The sequence below is a fragment of the Musca autumnalis genome, unplaced genomic scaffold, assembly GCF_047663935.1.
Source record: "Musca autumnalis isolate F117 unplaced genomic scaffold, ASM4766393v1 scaffold_4, whole genome shotgun sequence".
NCBI classification, from domain to species: Eukaryota; Metazoa; Arthropoda; class Insecta; order Diptera; family Muscidae; genus Musca; species Musca autumnalis.
Window position 1 is genome coordinate 5,194,222 of NW_027411977.1, and position 18,026 is coordinate 5,212,247.

The 18,026-nt window shown below is 37.5% G+C and overlaps 1 protein-coding gene across 1 annotated transcript; it reads right to left on the minus strand.

The window, feature by feature from the left end:
* Positions 1-15,364: 15,364 nt before the first annotated feature.
* On the minus strand, positions 15,365-16,740 carry LOC141401753 (uncharacterized). Its single transcript, XM_073982161.1, has 3 exons — positions 16,671-16,740; positions 15,451-16,593; positions 15,365-15,390 (listed from the first exon to the last, which is right to left on the minus strand). The coding sequence occupies exons 1-2, from the start codon at positions 16,738-16,740 to the stop codon at positions 15,632-15,634; spliced, it is 1,032 nt and encodes a 343-aa protein (XP_073838262.1). The 3' UTR covers positions 15,365-15,390; positions 15,451-15,631.
* Positions 16,741-18,026: the final 1,286 nt, after the last annotated feature.

An 18,026-nucleotide genomic window follows, 5' to 3' on the forward strand; every position in this document is an offset into this window, starting at 1 on the left:
CCGAAGGGTTTCCTAGTGGCCCTGTTTACAGCGATATTATGTTTTTCGTAGACTAGTGTGATAAAAAAAGCCCTATCTATCGTTATCTCCGCAATTTTTTGAATTTTAATCCTATCCATACTTTCGTCGGTTCATACGTCCAAAATTTTGAAAACCCCCCTGAATTTCAATCCACACAGGCTGAGGGTATATCTCTATCGGCAAAGCCAACTGAGACTTGCTTACTTGTTTATCATATTTCTTGTCTTCAGTTCAATCATATTGTTCTGCTTGCTCATATTTTAAGCTAAGACAACCCCGATTATATTATTTTGGCTTAATAATATTGTATTTCCTTTTTTCGCTCATTCCAAACGGTACATAGCACAAAAAATGTGCATTTTGCTAAATATCTTACTTTTAAAGGTATTTTTTCATATGACGCTTTCGTGAATTAAAGAAGATCGATTTAAGATCCATTTTTTATTTTTCCCCACCATTGTTTATCGACGGATATCAGATGAAGAAGTTCTGTTGCACTTCATTCTTCAATGTTTGCATTTGAAGTTATTATACATTACGGCGGCATGTGATAATGTAAAGACAATGTGACAAGTTTTATCATTTTATAAATAACCACAAATAACACAACAATGTGTCATTTTGCAAAAACAAAACACACACACATCGACAGTGTATGAAAAAGTAAACATTCTCTAAGCTCAAAAGGCATTTCTTTAATCCCAAACCAGCTTGAAATTGACATAAAGTTACTTATGCCACATCACATGGCAATCGCTCTTGCCCATATCAGCAAAAACTTAAATTAAATGGCATTTGTTGTGGCACACAATAAAACATCCTTAAAATAGCATTTCTTTTACACGCCACATTCGTTTTCATTCCCCGAATTCCCCTTGTCAGGTTGGTTGTGGGGTGGGAGGTTTGTGAAAAATTAAGTCAAGTCATAGATAAATGTTAGCAGATTTCCGCTTAATCTCCACAACAGAGTTGAGTGCATATCGCGAAAGTACTCCGTCAAACTGTATACAAGACAACAATGCCAAAAACAATAGTAGGAGCAGCAGTGCCAGCAACAGTGACAGGACCAACACGTCAGCATTTCTGACAAAAACAAAGCTACCAATTTCGATGTTATATTTCGCCATTATTTTTATCGCTAAAATGACGTCAAATCAACCTAGCAAAGAAGAAACAATCCAATGTGTCTATCCTGTGACCACCACGCCAATAGAAATGAGTAAAGCCAACCGCAGCGGCGAAAAACAGATCCAGGGAAGAAACCAAAACAAAGAAAAACTACCAAACTCTAAAAACGCTGCCATGATTAGCAAAACATATTGGTTTTGTTAAGCACAACAACAACAGCAAACATCAAACAAAAAAGGCCCATATTTTGTACTGCCGTCAAAGTAGTATTGGTTTGGTTGCTGGGAGTTATTTGCTATCAGTGTAGGGAGTTTTGTTGTTGTTTTTGTCAAGATGTTTAACTTACAACAAGTTCATAATAAATGGCTTTACATGGTGTTGTCATGGCAAAATTAAAGGAATGAACAACAGCGAGACAACAATAATAACTTCAACATCACTACCACCACCACTACACTTAACTAAAACAACAAATCCAACCATACATTAGCGACAACTACAACAATGGCAATAAGCTAGAAAAGTATTTACAATAAATCCACAAAAATCTACAAATCTAATGATTAATTATAGAGATGCGGCAGCTAAAGTGGTGGCGGTTTTAGTAACAGTGGCGGCACCAAACCTCCTAAGCAGTCAAAAAAATTATCCAACTTCTCCACCTCCGGCGTTGCTGTACAACGCTACAACAATACAAACCAATAAAACAAAAACAAGAAACGAAGGGTGATCTCAGAGCCAAATGTTTGTGAAAAGAAAAGTTTTTTTGTTTTGAGTTTTTATCAAACAGTGAAATATGTTTGCCTACCACACCCCACCGCAGGACATTGATGTGATATTAAAGAAGATAAACATTGCTTAAACACGATTCCTTAAAGAAGGTGGGGAGAGTGCCCGTTTCACTAGGCCTTTATATTTAGCAGTCTCATGGTTCCTGCGATTGTAAAAGCTGGCCCCACAAGTTTGAAACTATCATCTATGGCCAGATCAACCGAAATCCTTCTTCCCAAAAATAAGGGAATTTTCGATATTGTGTACCCTTTTTATTTCGGATGTGGATTGAAAGTCTTGGAGGAGGTACCTAAGGGAATGGATGGACATAGTCCATTTTGAAAGTGGATCTTATTTCAAGAGTCATTCCTTTCAATAGATAGCGCTTCCACTGGCCATTACAGTTGGTCGCCGTATAATTTAGAGCTTTTATGTCAGGAAGAATGGACTTGCCCACCAAAAACATGATATCGCTGTAAGCAAGACCATATGGAGTAGCTTCGGTAGGAGTCCAACAGATCTCAAACTCTACTTAAACAAACATGTGGAAGTTTTGATATGTAGATACCCAAAGGAGGACCGATATGGCGATATGGTGTACCATGAATGAACATTAGTGGGGGAGGTACCGAAAGGAGTGGACCGATAAACACCATCTTCGAACTTTATCTTCCATTCGCAGAAATATTACGATATGAAAACTTTGGCCAACGCAGTATCCGGTTCACAATTTGTCGTGTGCACATGATAGTCGTAGGGGTTTTTACAGCATACGGGTCATTTTCTCAGGAAGTATAGACTTGTCCCTGAAAACACTTGTACAATCGTAATAAAGGCTGAGAACAACCTGTTGCAAAAAAATGACATCATCAACTTCACATTTGCGAAATTTTGTGTGGGAGTTGTCCAAAGGAGTGGGTCGATGTAGTCCATATTCGAACCTGATCTATGTGTGGTAGGGACGTGCTCATGGGAGTGGACCGATATGGCCCATCTTTGAACTTGATCTAAGTATGGACAAAAAATTCCGTAGGCAAATTTTGGGCCGAATAGTTTAATCCGTTCGAGATTTATAGTGCGCTCCAGCCAACCAGACAGACAGACGTACGGTAATGATTAATGCCATGTTCATACCGGTACTTTAATTACGTTGTTCGCTCTCACAATTACATGTACAAATTAACACGTTCATACGTTGATTTTAAAGGAAGTTTCAAACAAAAGACATGCAAAATTAGTTGATATGAGTGGAAAAATAATTTACTTTCTTTCAAACATATATTTTATGTTATATTCTATTCTTTTTATTCATGAGAGTTTTTATTTAATTGAATTAATTGAGCTTATCATGACCTAAGGAGTTTTGTATTGAAAAAGTGATATCTAGCGAAGTCCACACACATCCAACCAATATGCTACTTCGCTAGATATCACTCTTTCAGTACAAAACTCCTTAGGTCATGATAAGCTCAATTAATTCAATTAAATAAAAGCTCTCACAAATAAATGACCTTCGTCTTATGCCCGTAATTTCTACGCGTAGTTATCTATGAGTTCATAGATATCCTCCGTGTAAGCAAAATTTCATAACTTCAATCCACAGGTAACCTTACCGGGTCAAAAACGGCCGTGTTACTTACACCAAGGATTTTGCCAATGTGTTAAAAATTGTAAAACACTTATATGTGGCAATGTTTTTACGAAATCATGAATGAAAAGCACCAATGTTACCACATGTTTTCAAAATTTACACGCCTCGGTAAATGGTACGTAGAAATTACCAAACGCGTAGGTAAAGATAACTAATTGGTAGCTACCTACCCGGTTACCTAGGGCTAGAAATTACGGGCATTAATAAGACAACAATTAAATAAAAACTTTTTATTCATGTTTTCTATTTTTTCTTAAAATTGTGATGTTTCCAACACATTTTTTAAATTTTCTATTTTCAAAATTAACAAGAGAGAGGCCAGCCAAAATAACTTATTGGTATACAGACTTGCAGGCAGGTATTTGATTTTAGTTTTTAGATTTGTACACGAATTTGAAACAATCGAAAAGAAATGTAACTGCAATGAAAGAGAAGACGAAATTTACTATGCTTTCAATGTATGTAAATCGTTCCACCGTTTACTTTTCATTCAGGTGTTGCAGTTTCCCTAAAAACGTTGTTGTTTTTCATACATTTTTAATTTTTTTTATTTTGTTTGCCATAATTGTTCTTTTTTTATTTTTTAAAATAGTCTGTCTTAATTCCATTGTTGTTGTTTTAATATTTATAACAACTAATTTAATATTTATAACAACTATTTACATTGTTCGCCAAGGGGTAAGGCAGGGAAGACTAGTTACGATCCTCGCCACAGAATCTAATCAGTTCCCTTGATTCTTGTTTGTGGATATTCTTCTCGTAGAAGTTTTTTCTTGGTTCACCTTTATACTTCGAGCTTACGATTGATGTTTGGGTATAACTTCTGTGGAGAATATCCACAAACAAGAAACAAGGGAACTGATCAGATCCTGTAGCGAGGATCGAAACTAGTCTTCCCTGCCTTCCCCCTTGGCGAACAATGCCAAACGATCTACACTAATAAATTAGTTGTTTCAAAATATTAAAACAACAACAATGGGATTAAGCTAGACTTTTTTGAAAATTCAAAATTGTAACAGCTATCCCAATAAAAAAACGTCAATAATGTTCTATTAATTTATTTCGATAAATTCTCTGATTTGTTAGAGATGGGACATATTTTATCGTCGTTCGGAGAGTAATTTAAGTTGAACAATGTACAAAAATCGTTCTTCACTTTCAGAATTTTGAATGACAAATTAAGTATTTAATGCATAATTTGGGACCGAATAACGAATAGAGAGCAAATCAAATTGTCTGAAATGGATTTCGTCCAAACATACATTGGGTCTAAGCCATTATTTGTATGAGGTACATTTCTATGGTCGTATGAAAGTGTATATCAGCAAAAAAGTCTAAAATCGTTTTTCCATTTCAAAAAAATCAAAAAAAAAATTGTTGATACTACATCAATGATTTTTGGTACATAGATTAAGAAAAAAATCATCATTCCAAATCTGTTTTCGTTACCAACTTTGATCGTTGCGTGCAAAAGATATGACCGTTTTAATTATGCTAATTAGAAAAAATTCTAAAAAAAATCGCGGCTTAATATAGTAAGCTGTTATATCCTATTATCGTTAACTGAATTCGTACCCTTTGCGATGATGCAAAAATAAATTTGAAAAGTCTCAATGGATTCGCGAAAAATCAAATTTGTTAAAAAATTTCACGTATTTGCAAATATATTTTTGAAACCATCGCGTATATACTTACAAGAAATATATAAAAAAAATGTACAACAGCATCCTGATATTGTGAAGAATAAAATTAAACCTCAGTCGTGAAGTTTGGAGCTATAATATTCATGTTATTTGCAAAAATACGAAGAAAATATGACGAACAAAATAAAAATCATATTATTCTAATTTTATTTTTTTTATGTTTTTATAGGAAAAGTTAAAGAAAAAATGTTTGTGTTCTTCGTCATTTTCGTCCATATTTCACGCAATAATGTAGATATTCCGTTGCAACAAATTTTCCGCGTATAGTTTTCCAATTGGCGAATATTTTTAGAACATTATATTTAATCACAAGGAATACCAATTGTGGCATAACATTAAAATAATCTTATATTGCATATTACAACATTTGAAACGCATATAAACCGCGTAGTAGTGAATATAACATGATGCGCATCCGATTTTCCAACACAGCGAATCAATCCCTTCCATGATGTGGCATCAGTTGCATATTAGGGCGCCAAATACAGTAAAATGATCATAATTTCCACGAAGTTGATTTATATTTTATGCGCATCCGATTTCGATGATAACCTTTAAAACATACATCATTTGATATCGTTTCATTGCGATCCATCAAGAACCGTGGATGTAGCATCACACGGTAGGCGGTCCTGTTCTCCCCGGTGAAAAGGTTGAGCACACCTCTTGATCGTTGGCCCAGATGGGCGCTTTACAAAAATTCTGTCCCCATGACTCAACAAAAAAAAACACTCAATTTTTAGAAAAAATCAGTTATATCTCTGAATTAGCGATAGTTTTGAAATATACGTTTTCGCACATTTTAAACAGGCATATAGCTTTATTTATTTCAGTAAAAATTACACTTCTAAAACGCGTTTCAATGCGTGCAATTTTCAAAAACATTTTTTGGAGATTTTCGAAATTTGAGGGCCGATATAGTGGACGCATTTGGACGCATCATGGCTTATTAGAATCAGAACGTAAAAAACAGAGTTCACGCGGGTTTTACCGACAATTTAATGGCAGTTGCAAATTTTGAATCAGAAAAACAGGTTTTTTATAAAAATTTAAGCACAAAAATTTCGACTTTAGCTGAGATTGTTGTGAACCTTGGAAGGCTACACGCCCGAGTTATACAACAAAAAATGCATAATCGAGAGTACTTCAATCCTTAAACGAGTGCAGTTGCGCTTCCCGATTAGAGCAAAAATTCAAAAAACCCAATTTTTCAGTCCTCAAAATGTTAGCTCCGTTTCAGATTGATGCAGTGGTTATATTTAAACTTCGTACATTAGAAACTTCATCTCAGAAGTGTACTCTTTCACTTCTTCTTTGAACATTATTGTATTGTAAAACCACTAATTGAAGATTTACTTAAAAAAACTCGTTTCGTTCAACGATTTTTTCCTATTTTTTTACATTAATATGACCACAGCTTCCGCTCAAATTATAATTTTAAGAAATCCATCAGTGAATCGTGCTAAAACAGTTTATTTTACCTAAATGTGTTCAAAAGTTATGGTATATTACAACAATTAGCGAGTTACAATACCTCATACCTCAGTTTCAACATAAGTAAATTTTCTACAAAAAGGCCGATATATCCTCTTAGCCTAAGACTGAGGGCATAAATATCGGATGAACAGAAGAGAGTAGAAGAATAAAATAATAATATATTCAGAAAACAGAATGAAGTCCAAAAATTTTACCAACGAGTAAAACACCAAACTGACGTCTATGGTACCGCCACTTGCTACTGCAAACATGATGAGGGTACCACGGTATCTGATACTCGTAGAGTGTTGATTATTTGGAAGAAACATTTAAGCGAGCATTTGCTTTTAAGCAACTTAATCATCCACACTAAAGCTTTTGAGCAGCAAATCTACAATTGGGCAGATTTTCACTATTAGAGAAGACTTAAGGTAGCAGATAGGCACTTCACCAATATTTTTGAAAATTTAACATAGCTAAAGCCAAGGTTTACGCTTTTAGAATACGCGACTTGTGGTTCTATATTATACAAATTAAATATTTTTGGATAAAATGTAATGTTTTTGGACCTGGCAAAAAATATTGGCCTTAAAAGATAATTTGTGTGGAAGCTGTGGCTATATGTATGTTAAAAAATGGGTAAAAATGGGTTGAAGCCACCATGTCTTTTTTTGTTTTCTCTCGATTTGTGAGTAAGCCACACTTCTCTCGATTTTCCTGTCAAAGTAAAAGTAAAAGCAAACTAAATAAGGATCATCTAACTAATGTATTACTTTTCAAAATTTGAACTGCTTCTACCATTAAATGATGCTGACATTTTGAAGCCAGATTTACAGTGTTTTTTGAAATTTTCTTCTAATTTCATTCCGCAAACAGGTTTTTCAAAAAATCATATATAGGATTGTAGTACTTGCGATTCTGAGTTGTTTGATACGACTAATGTGAATGTAGTCTGCACAGCTTCATAGAAATCTACATCCAAATGCGGAAATTTTGTGTGAACATTTTTTGAAAAAACATAATTTTCGGGCCTAATTTTTACAATTGTTATTCGATTTCCTCGTACTTGATTGCACATTTTAATTTTTTACGTTCCGGATCTAATAAATCATTCCCTGTGAAAATCCATCCACTAAAACGCGAGTTACAAGAAAATCCAAAGTAGAAAAATCACCTAAAATTGTTTTTGGAAATATCGCGTATTTTATTGCGTTTTCTGCAGTTCGTTTCCACTGCAATGAAAGAACTAATACAGCATCTTCGTTTTAGGGGAAACAGAGATTTGAACACTTCACTGATATTGGAGCTACATTCATTTTATCCCAAAAAATAGTGTGTGATGCTACATCCACGGTTCTTTATTGATCGCCTTGAAATAGATATATATCGATGTAGATTTTCATGGTGGACACTGAAATCGGATGCGGACAAAAATTGTATGCACTTTGCGCAAATTAGCGATATTTTATAGGCATTTTAATGCTAAGATGCAGCTGATGCTACATCTTAGACTCCAAATTAAATTTCGAAAAATATATACAAATTATCAGATATGGTCTTGCTGTACATGAAAATCACATGCGGACAAAATGATTTTGATAATTACGCGATTTAGACGTATTTTAAAATGCATATAAATAAAAATGGGTTATTTGACCTCTATTTCCATTTCAGAAGCTTTGACATATATCCTCATCAACCCAATTAGCTTAACTAATGGGAAAGCTTTAATATGAATGTCAATTAAGCAAAATCCGTCTATTTTATTGGGAGATTTAAGTAAAATGAAGGAAGTATTCCTATAAATTTTTACAACATTTTCTACTACATAGTGCATGTGAAAAAAATATTTTTTCAAACAAAAAATTATTTTTTGACCAACATATGTGTTTATTTTGGCTGTAACATCCAAACTATAACACCAATCTGTGTGATTGCAGTCTCATTTGATTCGCCGTGAAGTTTGGATCCACAACAATTTTTTATGTAATTATATGACCACTAAATGGGCCTTAATTTTGAAAAAAGTAGACTTATATTCAATAATTTATCAATTTTATGTACATTCCGCGAATTCTGTGTAACATTTTGCAGGTATTATGCAATCTACTCGCTGAAGTCACTTCGAGAGAACTTTTTTGTAACAATTGTGCTCATTAAAATAATTAGCGTTTTTATAATATTTTCTTTCTTAAAAAGCGAAATAAAAGCGCCATAACTTTTGGCCGCAACAACCAAAAATTGGCTCGCGACCAGATTCGTACTGGGAATCTTTTTCTTTACCTACATATCAAAAATCGTTGATGTAGCGCGAAAAAAAATTATCCTTTTTTTCTGAAATGGAATATGAAATAATTGACAATATTCCTGACTTATACTATTTTTGTCGACTATAAGACTGCCTTCAAGCGTTCCATACGTTTAAAGGTATTCGAAGCCATGACTCATACGGTTTTGCAAGATGTCATTTAAAAAACATTCGTACGGTACTCGCCTATATCGATGTCATTGACATCATTGGTCGAAAAAGAAATAATAGATATATCAGGAAAAAAATTCAGAAGTCGTCTTTTCCATTTTAAAAAAATCAAAAAAAAAAATTGATACTGCATAAATGATTAAGAAAAAAATCGTCATTCCAAATCTGTTTTCGTAACCAACTTTGATCGTTGCTCGCAAAAGATATGACGGTTTTAATTATGACGATTTTTTCCTATTTTTTACATTAATACGACCACAGCTTCCGCTTAAATTGTGTTTTTTTAAATCTATCGGTGAATCGAGCTAAAGTACTTCAGTTTACCTAAGTATGTCAAAGGTTATGGTATATTACAATTGTTAGCGAGTTACAGTACCCCAGACCAGATGATTTAGAAAATTAAACAAAACTATTCTGTTCAAAATAAGGGGCTTGGGTTGAAACCTAGGTAAAGATGTAATTAATTCTTATTACAAATATATCTAAAAAGCTATATCTGTGATCCGTTCTTTAGATTCAATTTAAATTGCCTCAATTTAGAAATTTTACAAAAAATTCTTTTCAGAAAATCATTATGAAGAATACCCAAAATTACAACAATCGGCAATATTGTAAAAACAAAAACAAGTACATTTGTAATTCGCCTAATGTCATTGTTTTAACTTGTAAGCGTATTTGTGTTTTGTATTTACATACATGTTTTATATGACATTGACTGCTGATAACAATGAATATTTTTCCGCAGAAAGGGGGCTGTTGTGTTGGGATATTGCTAAATTTTCTTGTTGTTGCTTCTATTTATGTTTATTGTTTCAATTGTATTAACGGAAGGGTGTGAGGATTTCTGTTGATAGGAATTGAACCCGCCTAAGGCTTTAGGCCATAAATTTCCCAAAAGTGTCACACATAGAAAATACCATGCCGCCACTGCCACCACCACAACAGTGTTTAAAGCAACAGAGACTATAGCGATGTAACAGGCAACGGAGCCACAAAAGGCGTCGATGACAGCGGTAACGTTAACCGCCAACCAACCACATACACATTCACATATTTTCAACAAAACGAATATAAACCGAAAACATTACGCACGCCATATACATATCAAACTCCCCAATTACAGCCATAGAATTTTTGCGATCAAGAGGAGGGGCTCATAATACATAGACGAGGATTATATATTCGGCGAAGGAAGCAAATACCCCTAATGCATATAAGATATTTTTAATGGGTTACATACATTTATATTATACATTCCAAAATAAAATATCTAATGAATAGGATTCATTAAAAATACCTGCAAAATATTTCATTCTTGATGATTACTAGGAAGTGGGAAAACCAAGACCCAGAATTAACTGCCCTTAATGTATACGATCTACGGCCTCAATTTATAGGCAGGTAGCAAGTAGACTAGTAGTTGTTCAAGATCACATCAGCACCCTTTTTATTTTTTAAGCGCCCTTATGAGCATGTTACCCCGAGCTTCCCGTGACAATTTATGTGATTTAAACGCACAACTGGTTTAAAAATAGCCTTCCCAGTAAAAATCGCACTGCGGTATTAGTCGACAAAACTAACATTACCTGGTTCATACATCTCGATATACCAAGATGCTGATTAACCACACATCGTACGATCAATCACAAACACATGATTACAATTATTTTAATTCCTTCATATTTTTGAAAGCCGTTTAACCAGTGTTTGACGAATATAGTAACCAACAAGTAAGACAGAGATAAAATATATTGATTTTGAATCACGAGTTTGCTTTAAAATACGTGGAATCTGTAGGTACAGTAATGGGGACAAGGAACAACCAGTTGAACATTTTCTAAACGATCTTCACTTTTCCGAGTTTTGTGTGTGAGGTACCTGAAGGACGGGACCGATATAGCCCATATTCCAACCAGATATATGACGGGATTAAATAATACGATGCGCAAAGTTTGTACCAATCAGAAACTCCCTGCGAGACTTATCTTTGAGATTTGCCATTTTAGTTGGTGCCGGCAGGGTTTTTTGAATATTTTAGGTCTTGTCCCCGAAAAAAATGTACCGTCGTGATGGAGGCAGCTAGGATAACTTGCTAAATAATTTTCAAAATGATACGAGATGAGCTACTAAGCTTCACTTTTTTCCGAATTTGGTGGGGGAGGCACCCTAAGGAGTGGACCGATATATGGACTATATCGGTCCACTCTTTCCAAGCTGATAAATGGCTGGATGAAAAAAAAAACACGGTAAACAAAGTTTGGACCAATCAAAAACTCCCTGCGACAGTTATCTTGCGGGTTTATTATTTTAATTGGTGCCACCAAGGTTTCTTAGATCTTTTTGGCCATTATCTCAGGAAGTTTGGCCTTGTACCGTCGCATAGGAGACGCAGGAACAAGTTGCTAAAAAATTTCAACACGATCCGAGAGGAGCTCTTAAACTGCACTTATTCCAAATTTTGAATGGGAGAAAGGAAAGAGTGGACCTATATAGTCCGTATTCGAACCCGATCTATACCTGGCCGGTATAATACGATATGCAATATTTGGACCAAATGGATTGCTCCCTTCGAAATGTATCGTTAACACAATTTTACAGAAAATTTTTGAACTTTTGTGGGGGAGGTACCCGAAAGAGTTGACTGATATGGCACATCTTCGAACTTAAACTATGTTGGGGCAAACTATAGGTTGGTTGGTTTACGTGGTGGCCATACTTTATAGCCTCAATTAGTATGTTAGAGATACCGTTTTGAAAAACCACACCACTCGTTCAGAGATTGCTATTTCGTTGTTGCATGTTGACAGTTAAATCCAGCCTGATGAGTTGAGGAATCGCAGAAGGTCTCCCAGACCTACTTCTGTTATCTCTGTGATATCACGAAGGAACGGTTGTCTTAGAGCTTTGAATCGTCGTTGCATTTGTGCAGGGAAGGAACAGAGGAGGTGCTCAACAGTTTCCTCCTCTTCTTCATTCCCGCAGCTACGGCAGTGGTCATTGTGCGGTAGATTTAAACGTTTTGCATGGTTACCAATTGCCCAGTGACCGGTTAACACTGCAATAAGTCTTGCAAGGTTCCGTCGCGTTTGATTGATTAGGAACTTAGTTCGTTTGGCGTTGTATTGAGGCCACGTTAATTTTGATATCTTGCATGTTGCCGTTTTGTCCCATCTACTTTCAGTCAGTGATAGATAGTGTTTGAAGATATCCCCTTTAACTACTCCCATTGGAATTGCGACTGATGCCTTTGGGAGTTCGTTAGAGGCGGATCCTGCTCTAGCTAACTCGTCTGCTTTTTCATTCCCAACAAGTCCCTTGTGGCCCGGGATCCAGGTGAGAACTACTCTTGACAGACGCCCTAGTTTGGCAAGTTCTTCTTTACAATCTTTCACTAGCTTTGATGTGACAGCGTTGGATTTTAGTGCAAGGAGCGCCGCTTGACTGTCGACGAAGATTCCTATTGAGTTTGCTGTGTGATGCTGTAAAAGTTCAGTACAGGCCTCCTTTATTGCCAGTATCTCCGCTTGAAAGACACTACAGTACTCAGGTAGCTTTGTAGATGTGTGTATGTTTGCTTCGTCCGAGAACACACCGGATCCGACTCCACATTTCATCTTGGAGCCGTCCGTGTATACCTTAGTGTCATATGCTATCAATGGTGATCCATTACTCCATTCTCTTCTGCTTGGAAGTTTGATTGCAAAAGGCTGATCAAAATCCAATGTAGGTACGCAGTAATCAGCAGTGGTTGTTATTTCTTTCGGAAGTTGTTGAAGCATGCACGCATGTCCGTAAGTTCTGTCTCTCCACATACCTAGAGCTCGGAGTCTTACTGCATTACATGTTGCTGTTGCTTTGATGTGTAAATCAATTGGCAAAATGTGCATCATTATATTGAGGGCTTCGGCCGGACACGTTCGCATCGCCCCTGTTGCCCCGATGCATGCAGATCTTTGTATGCTGTATAGTTTTTTCTGTGTTATTTTCTTGTCCACTGCTGGCCACCACACTAGTGCTCCATAAGTGAGAATTGGTCTGATTATGCTGGTGTACATCCATAACACCATTTTAGGTTTGAGGCCCCATCGGCTTCCAAACAATTTGCGACATGCGTAATATGCAACAGTTGCTTTGTGAGCACGGTGTTCCACGTTACGTTTCCATGACAGCTTAGAATCTAGGATGATTCCTAGGTACTTGGCATGATCTGATAGGGGTATTTCTTGACCTCGCAGTCTTGGGAGATTAGGTATTGCATATTTGGTCTTTGTAGTGAATAGCACCATCTCAGTTTTCCCTGGATTCACTCCCAGACCACATCTTGTGGCCCAAGTATCTAGCGATCTCAGGGCTCCGCTCATAATGTCACTTATTACGGTCGGAAACAAACCAGAGACGAGTATTACCACATCGTCCGCATAGGCAACCACCTTAATCCCCATGTGGTCAAGTTTATTGAGAATTTCGTTGATGACAAGTAGCCAAAGTAATGGCGAGATAACTCCTCCCTGTGGAGTTCCTCTGTTCACGTGCTTTGACAGTGTACTGTTTCCCAGTGTGGCATTAATAACTCTGCTTTGCAGCATGGTGGTAATCCAACTACTGATGAGTGATTCCACGCCGAAGTTATCTAGTGCTTGTTTTATAGCTGATGTACTGACGTTGTTAAAGGCACCTTCTATGTCCAGGAAAGCAGCTAGAGTAAATTGTTTGTGCTCTAAGGACTTCTCTATAGTCCTAACGACTTCGTGTAGGGCTGTATCCGTCGAGCGCCCTTTAATATAGGCATGTTGGCTAGAAGATATGATGTTTGAGTTTTCCATCTTTTCTCGAATATACACGTCGATGAGTCTTTCGAGCGTCTTAAGTAGAAATGATGAAAGGCTTATTGGTCTGAAGTCTTTAGCATTTTCGTGACTACGTTTTCCTGCTTTGGGTATGAAGACAACCTTTACCTGTCTCCAACTCGTTGCAACGTAGTTAAGGGAGATACATCTACTATAGATGTATACTAGCCAAGGATTTATTATTTCCTCTGCACATTGTAGCATTTTTGGTATGATTCCATCTGGTCCTGGAGATTTGTAGGGGGAGAAGCTGTTTATAGCCCACGTGACTTTACTCGGACTTATTATCTTATCAACTTCACTGTTGTTTTTATCTACAGCTGTAATGGGTCGCATTTCTTCGGTACTGTCCGAGCAGCCGGGGAAGTGCGTGGTAAGAAGGATTTCAAGAGATTCGGCTGAGTTTTCGGACCAGGTGCCGTTGTTTCTCTTTATATAGGTAGGATTCGAATGACCTTTTGCCATAACTTTGCTTAGTCTGGCTGTATCTTTGGTATTTTCTAACGATCCGCAAAAATCAACCCATGATTGCTTTTTTGCTTTGGCTATGGGTTTTTTGTATTCCTTTAGCTTATCCTTGTATGACTGCCAGGATCCGCTTTGGTAGCTGGCATTGAAAGCTTTCCGTGACTCTTTACGCAGTTTAGAGAGTTCGGATGTCCACCATGGTGGATAGTGTTTTTTCGATCGTGTCATTGGATAGGATACTTTAAAGGCTGTGTCTAGTGATTTCTCCAGAATAGATACAGCTTTGTCAATACATGTTGTAGTGTCGCCTTTTTGAGGAGAGCTGGGGAGTTTATCTTTTAAAACCCTATTAAATTTCTCCCAGTTTGTTCTTTTGGGGTTGCGAAAGCAATTTGTTGGCGTTTCTTTTTCAGATATATTAAATAGTATCCAATTGTGATCTGAGAAAGAATTCTTATCGGATACCATCCAATTAGCAATTTCAATATGTCGTTTATCGGATACTAAGGTTAGATCAATGACATCTTGCCATCCCCTAAAGTTATCCGAGCTTGGAAATACAAAGGTTGGGTTAGTACCTCTATTGCATATAGTGAGATTGTTAGTATTAATGAAATCTAAAACTGACTCACCTCTGTCGTTGATTTCAGAGCTACCCCACAGGGTATGTCTTGCATTTGCGTCGCAGCCAATGATAATGGTGTTGTGTGGGTGTATGGCCCCCAAGGTGTCCCAGACCTCGCTTGGTGGTGCTTCCCTTGAGTGGGCCATATAAGAGGATGCGATAAAGAACTGATTACCATTTTTCAGTTCCACTCTTGCCACGGTGAAGTCCGCTGTACTATACTGAGGACACAGAAATGCATTTATGTTTTTTTTTAACAATTAGACATGATCTTGGCTTACCTTTATCCTTCATGTATAATGTATTGTATTCTCTGCTATCAAGTCCCTTTACTTCATTCTCGAAGACGTATGGTTCTTGTATAATGCCTATGTCTAGATCCTTCTCCACCAGAAGGATCCTCAGGTTATCTGAAGCTACCCTAGAGTGCTTCAGATTGATCTGAACGACCTTAAGCATAGTTTAATGAGGGGATGATGTGGATGGCCCCTCTAGCTGCATATTATCGAGCAGCTTTTCGGCATCGTCGACGTCAACACCATCGTCTTCTCCGTTCGGGCCAAGTGGGCGTAATATCTTAACATTGGCCTCCCTTACGCCAAAGAACAGTTTGTTGCCTAGTCTCTCCAGTGCCTCTACTCCGGCCTCTGTTATCGAGAGAACCAAGCTCATGCTATTATTATTGGGTGGTTCTATGGCGATTACAGACCATTCATCCATTGGAACGTCTTTGTTCATTTTCGCCAGACCTTGCAGTAATTTGGGGCCGTCGCAGTCTATCTTGGGCAACCAAACTCTGGCTCGAGGTCTCATAGGGATATCTTGGGCTGGTATCAGCCGCAGGCTGATGTCTTCCCAGGCATCGCTGATCTTTGCGATACATTTCTCCAAGAATCCTTTTGAGAACTCGTCCATGCATTTGATTACCCTATAACCACGGTGTACCTCGCTAGAGTCGAAATGGGGCACAGGAGAATCGTCGTTTGCGAAAACATGTTCCATAACTTGTTCTGACAACTTTGTTTCTACCATGCCCCATTCCGCTGTGGTGATAGGGGACAGCTTGTCATTCTTGTCGTTGGCCACGGCAACCATCAGGTTATCCTTAACGACTTCGTTGAATGGGCGTTTTATTGTTGAAGAGGCAGTGGTGTTATGCTTTAACTTTTTCCTCTTTGCGGGCTTGTTGTCCTCTGTGCGAGAGCGTTCACGCTTGGAGGATGTTGGTTGATCATTTTTAGAGGCTTTAGCTTTTTCGTATTCCTCTACGATTTTGGTGTAGGTAATTTTGTCTTCTTCATCCCGTTCATGGACTGTACCTTCTGCAGCATTCTTAGCAATTTTGCTGAGAATATACTTTGCCTTCTGGTACAGGGCCTTACGAACGTCGGACGAGCTTTTTTTCTTTTTGTTAGACTGACCATCTTCAGTGACGGTCAGAGTTTGTGTTTTGTTTTATGTTGCTGAAGTGAGTCAGAGCTGTTTGCAGTGCTGACTACACTTGGTTGGCTAGCTGCCAGCTCCTGGCTGGAGGCTAAAAGTTCATCCTCGGAAGAATTGCCACACTGCATCCGAGGGGTAGTTTTGGTTTTTGTTTGTTTTTTTAGTATTTTTTTCCATAGATTGTTCCCACGAGTGTGCCGTAAGGGGATGGACCATCGTACGCAGTGACGGCTTGCGCAGACTAGGCTAATTATAAGTACCCCCGACCCGTGCCCTGGCGTCGAGGGGGAGTTGCTAGCGACCAGACTTCTTTAGACACTTGTCGGCCATTCAGATCCTCGGCACAACTCCATCACCTTGATCTTAAAAGTGTATATATATGTCACTCACCTAAAGGTGAGCTGTGGATTATCAGTTCGCCTGACAAAGGTGGATAACCTTTGGTCAGTCACACTTTTCTGTGTTCAAGATGTCATGTAGAATGAATACTAGGTCTTCATTCAGAATGTACAGGATGCCATATAGAATGAATATTAGGTCGTCATTCAGAATGACATGTCGAGCACAGAAAATTGTGACCTAAGCCCCCGCATCGCGTCAAGATTGTTACCCCTGACGGGGGTGGGGCAAACTATAACGAAATGCAAAATTTGTTTCGAATCGGTTGATCTGTTCGTGAGTTATCGGGAGCACCAGCCAGACAGACGGACGGACATGGCTAAATCAACTCTAAATTGTCTGAAACGAATTTGGTCCAAACATACTTGGGGTCTAAAACCGTTAGTTCGATGAGGCACAATTTTGGTCGTATCAAAGAGTATATATATACCCTCGTTATCATAAATGCTGTGGGTATAAAAATCGGATTTTGTTATTTTGTGCTTTATTAGTATATTTCAAGATCAATCGCGCTTTACTAGCTCTGGGTAACGTAAATAAGCTCCCGTTCCCGAAATCTTATTTTTGGTAAAATTGTTTCTAACAATCTTACAGGAGCATGTCTTTACAAGACTTGCTATAAATTGTATTCCATAATTAGTGTAGAACACAAATGTGCCACCCTCGTAAAACGATTAGAAATTGTTCATTTGTATGTATCTGTGTATGTTTGGCGGTGACTGGTGGCGCCCCCAGTGACAGCTATAATTTCTGTCATAACAAATTCCAAAACGATTGAAGGCCAAACAGCATCGGCAATAAGACACCAAATGTTGGACGATTTTTGCTTCCAACAGTCACATTGTCGGCCTGGCTGTCGGGCGGTTGGCCGTTTCAATTGTCCTTCCGCCTTTCGCAACGATAGGATTTATTCAAAATCTATACATGTGAGCACATTTAAGGCCGAATTTGTTTTTGCTTTTTCCATTTTTCGATTTTTGTTTCATGCTTCCGTTTATGTTGGCAAACACAAACA

What these genes read in the sequence shown, in the direction of transcription:
- LOC141401753 (XM_073982161.1), bottom strand. Translation starts at nt 16,740, where the DNA reads ATGCAGTGTGGCAATTCTTCCGAGGATGAACTTTTAGCCTCCAGCCAG. An exon ending in GCTGGCAGCTAGCCAACCAA is followed by an intron (nt 16,594 to 16,670) that starts GTGTAGTCAGCA and finishes CCGTCACTGAAG; the next exon opens with ATGGTCAGTCTAACAAAAAG.